This window comes from Chelmon rostratus, chromosome 12 (assembly GCF_017976325.1).
Source record: "Chelmon rostratus isolate fCheRos1 chromosome 12, fCheRos1.pri, whole genome shotgun sequence".
In the NCBI taxonomy this organism is placed as follows: Eukaryota; Metazoa; Chordata; class Actinopteri; order Chaetodontiformes; family Chaetodontidae; genus Chelmon; species Chelmon rostratus.
Genome location: NC_055669.1, coordinates 21127998 through 21142394, shown reverse-complemented (window position 1 = coordinate 21142394; position 14397 = coordinate 21127998). Strand labels below are relative to the sequence as shown.

At 41.9% G+C, this 14397-nt stretch overlaps 1 protein-coding gene across 1 annotated transcript; it reads left to right on the top strand.

Moving 5' to 3' along the window:
- Positions 1–978: 978 nt before the first annotated feature.
- On the top strand, positions 979–13762 carry miga1 (mitoguardin 1). The gene is made up of 16 exons (XM_041948737.1): positions 979–1046; positions 2522–2678; positions 4813–4984; positions 5875–5993; positions 6133–6265; positions 6464–6600; positions 7398–7521; positions 8614–8714; positions 10292–10401; positions 10532–10604; positions 10992–11078; positions 11168–11266; positions 11406–11540; positions 11654–11707; positions 11874–11990; positions 12367–13762. The coding sequence occupies exons 2-16, from the start codon at positions 2580–2582 to the stop codon at positions 12583–12585; spliced, it is 1779 nt and encodes a 592-aa protein (XP_041804671.1). The 5' UTR covers positions 979–1046; positions 2522–2579; the 3' UTR covers positions 12586–13762.
- Positions 13763–14397: the final 635 nt, after the last annotated feature.

Below are 14397 nucleotides of genomic sequence, written 5' to 3'. Positions count from 1 at the left end.
TTATATTAAAAAAGATATGTTACAGTCCTGGGGATGATATTTCTTCCTTGCTCTATTTTTTAGTGATATAAATTTAAAACTATAGTGATGTTAGCTTCATTGTAAGCTGACAGGAAGAAAACACAGGGAAATAAGACGGACAATGAGCTCAACCTTGCGAATAATAAATAGTTTGTAATAAACAATACTTAGTAGATTAATGGAAGAAGAAATAATATTGGTAAATATAGGATAAGTTCATAGTAAGTCAAAACTTTAAGATGATAAGGCATCATTTTGACTTTCTAAGACAGTATTATGACACAAAAAGACAAAATGCTGTCTCACTAAGTCCAAATTAAATCATTCTAAGTCATTTTTATGAGATATGTCAAACATGTTGGCTCTGTGAAAAAGAATTATGTGACAGAAGCGCAAAGATATTAGATAAGTTGAAATGTTGACTTATTAAAAAGAGTTATGACTTGACTTAAAAGAGGTTTGCTTGTGACCTCACCCTCATATTTTTGTTTCTGAATCTCCAATTTGACTTAAAACATTTTAACGTATTAATAGCACATGAGTTAGACTCACCAAGACTTTATTTATTCTATAATTTCAGTTCAAAAGAAACTTCACTTGTATATACACATTTTATTAATGTTTTTGTTCATTGGTGCCTTTTTATATATATTTATATGTACAGCTATTTTGTTTACATATTTGTGTACATAATTGTCCTGTCTATACCTTGTATGTGCACATACACAGTATCGTTCAATAAAGCAAATTTTTCATCACTTCTAACAGGTCACATTTATACATGCATTACATACAACATTTAAGCAATGTTTTCATCTCTGTAATAAAAGCTCTCGTTGTAATACCGGGAAAGCCGGATGGGGGCGCAAAAACTCCATAAAGACGACAGGGGGCGTGCTTTTATTTTGAAAGTCACGCTGAATGAGCGCGTGGGGCCGCTCAAGACCTTCACTCTGTAGCCGCTGAGGTCAGCTGGAGCACCGGGGAGACACCGGGAGAGGCGTTTGTGGAGGAAACTTGAAAATGTACCGGTGATATCATTTACACTTTCAGCTAGTCACAGTCAGTTAGGAAATTACCGCCAAAATGGACGAGCTTACTTGTCAGACTGTTTAACAAATGTAGCTAACACCGCTAGCCGTTATTAGCCTTGTTAGATAAGTTAGCCATTAGCTGCTCAGCCAGGCCAGTTGAACAGTTCAGCGCTATAATTTTCTATCCATGTGCTAATGTGGTTAACCTGCCATACTGCCTCTTTCATGTCGGCGGTTTTGTCCCTGAAAACATCTTTTGAGACTCTTGACTGACATAGCTAGCTAACCTAGTGGAGGATGCTTTTGGTGTTGTGTTTCTGAATGGAAGTTATAACTTGGGATATTTCAGTTTCTCTTGTAAGACAGTGATGGTCAGTGACAAGGCAAGTTTATGTGTACAGCACAAATGCAATTCATAGTGCGTCACATAAGGCAAAGAAAAGCATTAGAACAACAATTATAGCACACTGAAGAGGGAAATAAAAATCCATTTAAAAAGAAAAGAGTGATATTAAATACAATGACATGCAAGTTAACCAAAAGGAACAGACAAATATAATAATACGTTTTCCCAAATGGAATAAGGGAAATAAATGTACAGTAGAGAAGTATCTCACATTTTTCACTCCTAATGATGTCCCAGTAATGATGTTTTTTATGTAGTTAAAAAGATAGCTGAAAAACTAGTTTGAATCTTGATTTATTGGTATGAACGTGGTTTAATGCAAACATACAGGAAAGGACAAAACTAAATTCCCAGATGTAATTATAATGTGTCAGAATATGCTTTTGGGCATTCTGTGCATCTACAAATTTCATTGCAAACTGGAAAGCATTGAGCATTTGAAGAGACACAAACTGTAACGTTACTTAAAGAGCAATATTCAATGTTTCTGCATTGATCAGGGTCAGACTTAGCTTTAAGTGGAATAATCGTGCATGTGATGACTGAGCAACACGAGTCTCTTGTGCAAACTTAATAGGATGTTGCATGTTGTCTTGTCAGGTGGATATACAGCAGCTTAGAAGATGAGGTCCTATAGGGCGTGACTGTGCTTGGGAAAGCAGTACTACCTTTGCAGAACACTAAAGCCTCTAATTTTCTTTCTTCTTTGGTTCAGGCATGTATATAATGTAAGCTGAGGTTTGAAATACTCTCATACCTTTGGTGGGTGTGCTGATAGTCTTGTAGACCAGTGAATGACTCATGCATTTCACAGTCTGTCGTTTCTTTTGTGATCGTTTTCATGCAAGTATTGTTTTAGAAATTTAAACATTTTGTATAACCAAGACATACTTTAACAACATTTAAGTGGTTGATCTACCCTACCCTACTCAGGTTAGGCAAGCATTGCTGCTTGGACATACTGTATGTGAGAGGCTTTATGTAATATCGTCATAATAACCCCGGTTGAGCCGCCAAGGCTAAATCCTTGCATGTCACTCACTCCTGTCATCCTCCTCAGCTCCAGCAGAATGGTGATGAGGATGAGAGAGTTGGCAAGTCATGGATAGATCGCCACAATGACACACGAGACCCTCATAAGCTCCCAGCTGTCTGTGAAGGCTGCCGCCCTGCGCATGGTCGACCTACCGCTCTCCGTGTACGGCTCCCTGGCACAGGTGAGGGTGTGATTGAGAGTGGTGGGAGTTGGTCGACAGCTTTGTTATTGGGAGTTCTTGCTGTTCTTTAGATGTGGGTCAGGTTGTTGATGGTATGACTGCACTTTCAGGTTCTTTCTGTTTTTCTTAACTGTTTTGCAAACACTGGCTGTTGTACTGTTTCTTTTGTTTAGCCCCATTGGACTAAAGAAATAGCTGGATCAAAATATGGGGGTGTTGTTCTTCCTAATCGCGATTTTACTAGCTACTGCTGATATTTTAAGCAAATATCCGTCTGGTCCTTGTGCAGCTTCTTCAGAAGAGATACAGAGATATAGCACAACACAAGTCACCCCCTCCTCATCCCTGTGGTCATGTGCTCCTGTATATTCTCATGTGCCTGCTGGTTCTACTTCCAGAACAGCAAATACAAACCTTACACACCAGTAAAATTTTGTAGGATTCCTTTTAACCAGTTTTGTCCATTGATGTGTTTCTTTTTTTTCTAGTTTTGCACTTAATTAATGGCAGATGCAGAAACGCGTCTACATGTGGCATTGCAAGTTGAATTGAATTTAGCATTCACAGTGCTCCCTCTGAACAGGTTAGGAGAGCCTGTGGTTGCATCTGTTATATAGTGCGTGCGTGCATGCGTGCGCGCGTGCGTGCGCGCACATAGGGCTAGTGTGATGGAAAGATACTGGCCAGCAGCTGAGCTTGATACTGTAAGCATGTAAAGGGTTAATGTGACAAAGGGTAAAGGTCAAAACTCTGTCTGGCCTCTATGAGCAGGAATACTGCCTGTGTTGATAGGTGTGAATACTGTAGTTACAGTTTGGGAACAATCATGCATGCGTACATGTGTAGTAATGTGTTTCTTTGAACAAATTAGTTTATTGATGTTTCAAGCTTTTACAAATTTAAATCCATTTACAGAATCTTTGTTTTTTCAAAAAAAAAAATATAGAGCAAATGCAATTTATACTTTTCAGATTAGACGTATGCACACAAAGAAGTGCACTAAAACTCCTCAACAGAACTTAATATGATAAATTACTTCCACTTTTGGGTGTGAATGTTTTGTTATTTGTTGTTTTGTCTTTGCTGGTCTTGTCCTCCTGGATAGTCACCGATATTTTCTCTTGGGGACCCTCATGTTACAGTGTTTACGAGTAGTGCATGAGGAGACTGCGTGGCCAGAGTCACGTAGCAGATCTGAGACGATTAAGGATCCAGTCGGAGCATTCCTGTCATGTGGCGGTAGCAGGAAGAGAAACAGCATGCGAACTCTACAGGCCTGCAGCACCATTTAATCTTCCCGGCCCATTTAGTGGCTTTTTTAAAAAGTCAATATTATGGCTGCTGTCATAGCTCCCAATTCAGTGTTTATGTAATCTTCAGTTGTAGGGAATGTGCAGCAGTGGTGTCTGTGTGGATAATCTCCCTCGGCATTCAGTGTTTCTATCTATAGATGGAGGGGGCCATGCACGCTATCTGAAATGGATTCTTTCAAATCTAGATGACATGCTGGTAGCTGATTCTCAGCGCTGCTCGTTACATCATCAGTTGCCAGGATATTCTGAGTTATGCATCCTCAGATGAACTCTCATCAGACTGGAGATCTTTTTTATTTATTTATTTATTTATTTCTGTTCTGTTTTTTCCACCCTTTGTGCTGTTTGGCCATCATATCATCATCACTGTTTAATGGAGACATTATGGATACCACGACCTCAGATGCAGAATTTCAAGAATCAATCCAACCTTGGATACTCCATCATTGACCTCTGATATTTATAGAATACCCAGTATTAGACTGCAATACTCTTTTATGTATAGCTACTTCACCGCAGTCGGCCTCTGTTATCAGCTTTTTGTGTATTTGACTATTTAAGCAAGCCACTTCCTGAATTTCCCAAAACTTTTCTCAGAACGTCATCCTTTGATGATTGCGATTCTGTAACTCCCACAGTCAGGAAAAGCGATTTGATAATTTAATAAAATGAAGCTACAGATTTTTTTTTCTTTCTTTCTTCTTTCTTTTTGCCTTGACCAGACAACCAAATAGAAATGAAACCCACCCGCTGCTCAGGCTTCTTTTTAAGACGCTGTGGCATTTAAGTTTACACTTTGTCTCCCTCTACCTGTCCTCCAGGTGAGTGTCAGCACAGGCACCAAGAAGCTGGTGGCAGCCACTGCCTTCAGTGCCGTCTCGCTCCTCTTCCTCGCGCGTCGCTTCCAGAGGAGGAAGGGCAGGAAGAAGACTCACTCACCTCAGTGGGAGCAGGCGGGCTTTGAGTTTTTGTCCCCGGCCTCAGCAGAGAGCGGTAAAACACTGTAGTGTTTTTTCCCCTCCACCAGCAGCTTACTGGCCTGTGATCTCCTTGTATTATGTTATCCCAGTTGCTGGTTAGTGATGTAATCAGACTGCCGTATTAGGCTGCTCCTGTATTACCCTGAACTGTAAGCAGCAGGTTTCAGATAAATGCTTTAACTCATTTGATCCCACTTAGGAAGATTTGAAATGCAGGATTAAATAGAGTCAAGTGAGTGTTTGGCCAGGGGAGTTAAAGCTATTAAACAAAACTGATTTAATACACAGCTTCATATATGCATCAAGGTTATTCAGGTTTAAAGAGAGAATATCTGCAAAGCCAGCAGCTCTGTTTCTGCATATGTGAACATCAGTTAGTTGAACACCTGATATTGGATAATGGTTATCTGCTCTTGTTAATGCTGGATAGTGACCCAGCTGGGAGGTCATGTGAATTAAAATATGAACATGTAATACATGCAAGTAAATAATGACCCAGGCAGTCGGAAATCATCGTCAGTGCTGTGTGACCTGCTGCTTCAGTCACTTTTTGAGACTCTTTAGATGTTTGCAGTGTTTGACTCAAACGTTGTCCCTGCTGGCCTCTGTGTACCCTCTGTTTGTGAGCAAATGAAAGCCTATCTCGACAAAATGGATGTGAGTTTGGCTTGTAAAAAACAGTCTTAGCTGCAAACAGCAGGTGAGCCAGGATGCAAATAGGACGGAAGTGAGTCAAACAAAACAGCAACTACAGTAAATTCCCAGAAAACGTTACTTACACAGTTGTTAGCTAACAGCTAACATAGTTTAGGTATTGTGTAATCCTGCTACCTGCTCATGCAGCGTGCTCGCTGTATTCTGACCTTTCTCTTAAACATTATCTCCTGCATCTTTTCTACCCAGATAACACCAGTCAAAACATCACTCTCTCCCTCAACTCCAAGAATGGCTACTCCTCTGGTCTGGTTCTCACTACAGGAGACTACAGAAAACTGTCCGGGTCTCTGCTGAGCCTGGCCTCGGTAAGACAACGGCATACTTCAAACAGTGAAAACTCACAGAACGTGCTGAGTTGATGGGGTTTACCTGCATTGTGTTCGCAGTTTTCGCTGCTTGAAACTTAATGGTGAACTGTTGTGTTCTTCTGCTGCGTCTTTGCAGGTAAAAAGCATGAACTCCTCCAGCAGCAGCACCTGTGCAAATGAATCCACCTGTTGGGACCGAGTGGGGGAAGCTGATATCTGCAGCATGGTCAACTTACCTGTCACCACACCTGAAAACCTGTACCTTATGGGTAAAGGAAGTTTCATACCATGTCACCTCACTGTGTTTTAAAGGGAGATTTAATCACATCATACATGCGTTGAACTAATCGAAGGTTCAGTCTGCCGTATTCGTTCTTGTAACAATCTGTTTTTGGTGCTTTGTTTCAAAATGAAGCTTCTGCGTTATTGATTGTTTTTGGAGACTCAGAGTTTCTGTGTGTTGGCAGGTATGGATTTATTCGAGGAGGCTCTGAGGCGGTGGGAGGAAGCGTTGACATTCAGGAGCAGGCAGCGCGAGGACGATGCCAGCTGCGCGTCCGTCAAAACTGGAGCTGGAGACGCCATCGCAGAGCAGAGCATGGAGGTGAACGCACAGAAACACCAAAATACAAAATTTCTTTCTTCAGTGGGGCAGATTAACCACAAACAACGTTTAACAGTGCAAATGTAGCATAATGCCAAGCCAGTGAAGGAGTTAGCCAGATGATGCTTTTAAGATGTTTGGATCCTTCCTTATAATATTCCTCCTGGCAAATTGTGAGTGGTTTGTACAGAGTTTAGCTTGTAAATAAATAAATAAAATAATTGGCAGCATCTGCCTCAGCCTAGCGCCTAAGAGCTGCTGTATTGATTCAAGCCCTGCCAGCGTTTTTTGTGCTCTTGTCTGTGAACTCACTCCTTTTACACCAGAGGAAGGTAGAGAGGAAACTGCCCACAAACGCTGCACTGCAGGTCACATATATGAATAAGCAGCACTCCGACAACCCACCGGTGTCACAGAGTTTGGATTGTATAACAGCTACCGCACTGGCTCTCTAACCTGGTTTGAAGGGTTTTGGATTAGTGTGGGTCAAATGGTTACGCTTGGGCACCCAAACATACGTCCAGTCTGCTGCTCAGTCTTCAGTGAAGGATATCCACTAGTCAGGCGTGAAAGCTCATTAGTCTTGAGATATTCTCAAGAAACAGCTGAAGAGAGGTTTGGAGTCAAATAAGGTCTGGAAAAAATCCAGAGTTTCTTCATTTTATCTCTCCCCCAGCAGGCGTTTTTCACTTTCTCTCGGTCATTTCACTTGAATTAGTTTATGAAGCTATTAAGCTTTAGGGCCCGACTTGGTGAGTCATAGTTCTATAGTTCAACTTAGATGTTTTTGTCTTCAGGATGTCATCAGCGCAGAGTTCATCCACAGGCTGAAGTCTCTGCTGCAGAGAGCTTACAGTCTCCAGGAGGAGTTTGAGGGAGTGTTGTGCATGTCAGAGCCCTCATCCCACAGCAACAGCCAGGGTGAGTCACTGATTATACAACCCTGACTCCTAAGAGTCAGTATGCTGTGTGAAACAGAAACTAAAACAGAATGTGATAACTTCTTAATCCTTTGTGACATAGACTCAATGGAAAACAGCACAAAGACAATATATTTAATGTTTGACCTCAGCAGCTTCATTGATTTTTTTGTAAATATCTGCTTATTCTGAATTTGATGCAGCAAAATGTTTCTTTTTTTTTTAACTTATATTTTATTGATTTTCTCATTTAAACAACACAACAAATATAGAACATAGTGTCAGTAAAATTACTATCAGTCTTCATACTGTTTTTTGTAGACAGTCCATTTTTCCCATCTGCTCTCGCATAATGATTGTTGCAGTTTTATGATATGTGTGAGTCTTTCCATAACATGTATCTCGTCAATGATCTCCATCCAGTTCCTCCAAGTAGGGGGGTCTTCTTTATACCATTTCCTTGTGATGGCTTTCTTGGAAGCTGCCAGTAAAATCTTAATCAGATACCAGTCTCTGTCTTGGATGTTTTCTTGAGTTACATTTCCCAAGTATAGTACAATGCACGTTTTAGGCAGCTCATAGCCTAATACCTTTTCCATCTCCTTTCACACATCATTCCAGTATCTTGTTATTTTGGTACAATGCCAAAAAATATGTGTGTGACCCACATTCTGTTCCCCACACAGTCTCCAGCAGAGTTGTTGTACAGGTGATTGTCCCTTTTTCATTTTACAGCAGCAAAATGTTTCAAATAAGTTGTGACAGGAGCAACAAAAGACTGGGAAAGTTGTGGGATGCTCCAAAAACACCTGTTGCAACATTCCACAGGTAAACAGGTTGATTAGTAACAGGTGATAGTATCATGATTGGGTATGAAAGGAGCATCCTGGAAAGGCTCAGTGGTTCACAGTGAGGATGGAGCGAGGTTCAACACTTTGTGAACACATTATTGATTGTATAAAGGATGTAACTACATGGACTCAGGAACACTTCATAAAACCTTAGTTATACTCAGTCAACGCTAACACCTGCTATAATATGCACGCCCATACAATACACTATTATTTAACACAATGGTTATTCTTCATCTCAGATAAAATGGCAGACATTTTGGCCAGAGAGGAGCCGGACGACGCCTGTCTGAGGGACAGCATCAGCATCGCCTCCACTGACTCGTTTGTGTCTGCTGCTGAGGTGAGAGAAGCGCTCGCCATCATGCCTGAAATAAAACAGGCCGACGCACGAAAAACCATTTTCCTCTGACATTCTCACAAATCAGAAGTTTTTATTAGTCATCAAGAATTCTTTGTATGCTTGACGTGCTTTTTGTCTGTCGTCTTATTTCCTACAAAGAACATCCTCTCAAACTCTCAGAGAGACGACTCCAGCTTCTGGTGTCAGTAATCATAGAAAATAACACTGAACTCATGATGAATGGACAAACAACAAAATTCATACATTTGCACATTTTGTTTGAATTAGCATTTTCTTAATAACATTATAAATAGACAAGGAAGCGGAAAAGTTGGTGTGACTGATTCACAAGTGTCTGGGAATACAAACAGGCATTAAAGTAAGCAAAAAGAACATCTTGTGACCTGGCCGATTTAAAGACGGTTTTCAGCAGCTTCTGTGACGTTTGAACAAACCGTGAGCTGAAGTGTCCGATTCACTGCGACAGCTTTGTATTGATGCCTTACAATGTGTAAAACTGAAAAGGAGGCGCTAAGCATGATAAAAAACATTAAAAATCATCAGTAAGTTGCTGATCTCATTATATTGAAAGATAATCTGTATTATCAGTTATAAATAATCATGCAGGTGTCACTTGTTGGGATACAGATGAAATGTGGATGACAAACTATTCCTGTCATACTAAGGTGAAGTGTAGTGAACATTACTATAGTGATGCAGATGCTCTGTCATCCTTCAGGTGGCAGTAGAGGAGACACAAGCAAACGTCTTAATCTCAAACTGCCTGAAGCATCAAATCTACAACCAGTTCACAGCAGGAGTTTGATTCAAATAGCTTTGACCTCCCTGTAAATCCTGCCGTTTACCAGCACTCATCTTATCTCCTTTACTCGTTAAGTCAGCGTGGGGGCTCGAGCTGTGTGTCCGGTGCTGCTGGTGCACTTGACCCATGTAGTACAAAAATAAACTGGAGGTTAAGAATGACTGATTTGTTTACTGGAGCTGCAAGTGAAATTCCTTGAAATGAAGGCAGAATCTCCACCTCCAGGGCTGGGTTTTAACATGCACGGTGCACAGGCTAAAATGTCTTGAGCCTACACCTACAGTTAAAATTAATAAAAGCTTTTAAATGAAGGTATTCCTACGCTCCGACCTGTTTAACACGTACAGACGAGGAAACAGACGGAGCTCGCAGCAGCCAAACTGGGTCACTCATACTTAGTGAGTCACTATAAATAGACCCTCGACATTCTTCAGTATACAACATGCAGCTCGCTGTCACTCTGCAGCTGTTTTCACTGTAGCTTCTGCACACCACAACCACACAGAGAGGTGGACTTCAGTCCTCTCATATTGATCCAAACAGCACAGTTTCAGAAGTAATAACAGTAAAAGCACAGAGGTCCGACATGATTTAAGAAGTAACCGTGTAGCTGTCAACAGAAAACACAGAAACAGTGATATCTCCTCAAGCATCTGTTAATGTTTTTCCTCTTTCCTCCTCTTCTAATGTTTTGGTGTCATAATAATGAAATGATCATCATTTAGTGAGTAATAACCTCTGCTGTCTGTGTCAGCTGTCAGAGCACAGAGAGCTGAGGAGCGTCTTCGCTCTGGGTCATCACCCTTTCTACGAGGAGGCGCTGCAGATGGCCGAGGACGGCAAGATCTCCTGCAGGGTGCTGCGGTACTTACACCGATCAGCACATCACACATGAAATCCAGAGCTCTAGCTTTATTTAGTTTCATTTTTCACAGCATTTTCTGCCAGCCATTGACCATTTGAATCCGGTTTTATTCTTGATCTTCATTCTCAGGACGGAGATGCTGGAGTGTCTTGGGGATCTAGATTTCCTGGCCAAGTTGCACTGTGTGCGGCAGGCGTGTCAGGTACAGTATCACCTAATGTTTAACAGTATATCATAATCACATAAATAGATGGAAACTAATGTAATAATTGGATTGAATAGACCAGGAGATATTTCATCCTTGCTGGTGGCGGTTTTCTGCTGTTTTTTATAAATTTCAACTCTGATCTGAACTCTCACTTTTCAACATTCAAATCAAATTCCTGCCATCGTTGTTTCCCACCTGTCTGTCCTGCTTCACTCTTAAATACGTCACGATTCGGAAGCTCGATGCTCTCGAAAAGCTGTTTCATTTGGACTGTAACCCACTGACTTAAAGCTTCTATGTGTAGAATTTGAAGTTTTAGTGTTTTTGCTCTCTTTAAGCGAAAAAGGATGCGTTTGAATTAAATGTTCATTTATTCTCCAGCTCATTTTGCGCGAGAGAACAACCAGGATGTTTCTGGCCGACACGGGAAAGAAAATACTGTCTTCCATCATCGTGAAAGCTCAGAAGGTAAAACTGAAGCCGCTGTGAAGTGAACGATAAGACGACACATCTTCAGCGAGTTCTTCCCGTCCTAACAGCTTTCGTTTGGTTGTCAGAACCCGAACAGATTCGAGGAAGTGTTTGAGGAGATGATTTCCTTCCTGGAGCACACGGAGCACTGGGAAAACACAGAGGTGGAGCTGGCAACACGAGGGGTAAGAGCGCCCCTCACCAGATTATTAAACTTCTCCACTATATGCTATCCAGCTTCTGCTGTCTGTACAACAGCACCAGCACGAGAGCGCTGCCTCTCTTCTTTTTAAAGTTCTAACGCCTTACGCTCACCCTCACCAGGTGAAGCACTTGAACTTCTATGATATAGTGCTGGACTTCATCCTGATGGACTCATTCGAGGACCTGGAGAATCCACCCATCTCCATCCAGAATGTGATCAACAACCGCTGGCTCAACAGCTCCTTCAAGGAAACTGTGAGTGAAGTTTGTTTGGCAATCAGCGCATCATCAGCTGAAGCTTTACAGAACAGCAGCACTAAACCATTGCTGGGCTTTTCATAGATGATGAATCCACATGTGTTTCACAGGCGGTGGCTTCAAGCTGTTGGTCAGTGATGAAGCAGAAGAGACAGCACATGAAGGTACAAGTCCAACCGCTTCAAAGTGTTTCTGATGAACTGTGACAGGCCTGTGATTGCTGGAAAAACCTCAGATATCAGTCGCATGCAGTCTTACATTTTATTTATCGCAAACACGACCAGATACCTGCTCCCTGTATTAGTAACTGACCTGTGCTCTGTGTCTCAGGTACCTGACGGCTTCATCGCCCATTTCTACGCCGTGTGTGAGCAGATCAGCCCCGTTCTCGCCTGGGGTTTCCTGGGGCCCCAGAGCTCCCTGAATGACTTCTGCTGCTTCTTCAAGGTCAGTCTCGGCACCAGGAAAAACACCTGCCAGAAGCCTCTTTACTTCTGTCGGTGTCACACACACATAACTCATGTTTCTGCATAGGCAAGCTTCGTTTTTCATACCACATGAGCTGCCACTGTATCCAAATGGGACACGTGGATTTCAGCTTTTGCACATTATCACTCAGAAACTATTCAGATTTTGAAATGAATTGAATTTTAATTGGACAACAGATTTGCAGCATAGTTGAATGTTGCAGGAACACCAACGGCCTCTTGGAAGAACATCTCAGAATGTGTGTCTCAAAAAAAGGCACCCACAGTTCAAATAGTATTAGTGTTAGTGTTCCTGTCCTAAAGGTGTTCTCTCACAAATTGTGTCTCTCCTTCAGGATCAGGTGCTGCACTTCCTAAAGGACATTTTTGACCTGGACAAAGTGCGCTACTCCTCTGTGGAGACTCTGGCTGAGGACATGCTCCACCTGCTGCACCGGCGCTCTGAACTGCTGCTGGCCTACCTGGGCGCCGACTCCCTGCGGCACGGCAACGGCTGCAACCCCCCGCAGGTGCAGCTGGTGGCCGGCGCCCTGCTGGAGGCACGAGTGCAGTGAGAGTGGGCCCGATCTCCAGACAGACCTCATCGAACACCACACACTGGAAGTCTCAGCATTTATTCTAGGGTGAGTTCACACAAACTGTCGGACCAAAGAAGACCGTCAGTGGGTGCAGGAGGTCTGAAATGACTGGATCTGATGCACAGACTGGTTAAACCAGGGTTGTCACTCTTTTGTAATACAGTTCAATACAATTTCAATACATTTCAAGCAATTCATTTCAAAATGAAGGGCCAGTAATTCACATTGATGTTACCCAGCACAGTTCTGTACAAAGACCTGAATGGTTTACCTTAATTACATGGCAGTAGAAATTCAAGGCACCACCCGGGAATATGTGGAATAAATATCCGTTGATTCCTTCATAATTCATTTAATCATTCACTTACGCACATTAGGCAGTTTACCATGAAATATGTGTTCATTTACGGATCAGCAGAAGCTATTTTTAGGCCCAGTAAATGCAGTTCGAACTTTTTCTGCTGCTACTGGTCAGAGGCTTTTGTCAAAATATTGTTTTAAACGTTTTTTATGTTGGAAAACATGTTTTAAACATGATTTTTAACCATTTTTTCAGGCGTTTAAAATGCCTCATGAAATGAAAATAAATATTTTTTTTAAAAACCTCTGACCACAAGCAGCTATTTCTACAAGGAAACGTTTGTACATTTTGGCCACTGGACCTCTTACAAATCAGGAGATTTTTGGTTTTGAGTGGAAGCAAAATGTCATTTTAAGACAACGGCCACAGAGCTGTTTCTGTCTGGCCTTAGAGAAGCCTTTCTTTTACCAATACAAAACAAATTGATTAAATCGATGCCGAATATTGTGGAACTTATCATTTGATCAATTTGGACGGCTTTGTGTCGTGTATATTTAATGAAAATAACACATTTCTGTGCCCTTTGGACGTTTTCATGATGTCTGTGTGAAAGACTTGTTATAGGAGCCAAATAACCAGAAATCTCACTGTTCATCATGAGAGGGTCCAAGGTCGGGTGCCCCCCCCTTTCACAGACACTGTTGATATGTTTAATAGTTTTCCCCTACATGATGAATTCTGATCTTACCACCAAAAAGCATGAAAACGCATTTTAGGATTATTTAGTAAAATGTGGCCTTCACACTCATCCATCTTTATCACATTCCCGGAGGTTTCCAAATCGCAAATACAGCAACTAAAACAAACAACTAAACGGTAATCTAAAGAAACACTTCACACACTGAACTGATTGTCTAAGACAGAGCCGGTCCTGAAATGGAGCCCTGCAGGCACGTTGGCTCAGAGCTCAGATATTGTGAGCACAATGAACGGAGGATGGTGGAAACTGTCTGTTTCTGAGCAGACAGGAACACTCAGTTCAGATTCAGCCGAGGCTCTTTTTCTTCTTATCCTCATGCCTGCAGCTCCCGGCCCATGCCAAGTTTGATTTTTGGGGCATTTTTGCCTGTATTGGACAGTTTGGTAGCTCGGAGGCAGGCAGGAAACACGTGAAGAGAGGGGGATATGACATGCAACAAGGGTCCGCGGCTGGAATTGACATATCTGGCATTTGCAGTAACTGCCAGCATTAACCCAACACTCACACAAGAACTTTAATGTGAAACACTTTTTCACCCACTCACCGCCTCCTCCATCATGCCGTATGCTCTCATTGCTGTGTATCCGAGGAGCCATTTGAATTATACCAGCCGTCTGCCTTCACAATTAACCATTACCTCCAATCCCCAACCCTCTTTTCACTGTGCCATGGGGGTGCACACTAGTTAGAGGATATCATAGCAATAATATCTGTCATTTCAACTTGC

Excerpts from the sequence above, each read along its gene's own strand:
- miga1 (XM_041948737.1), top strand. The coding sequence starts at position 2,580 with ATGACACACGAGACCCTCATAAGCTCCCAGCTGTCTGTGAAGGCTGCC. Across the intron at positions 5,994-6,132 it reads CTCTGCTGAGCCTGGCCTCG|GTAAAAAGCATGAACTCCTC; the intron begins GTAAGACAACGG and ends GCGTCTTTGCAG. Across the intron at positions 11,708-11,873 it reads AGAAGAGACAGCACATGAAG|GTACCTGACGGCTTCATCGC; the intron begins GTACAAGTCCAA and ends TCTGTGTCTCAG.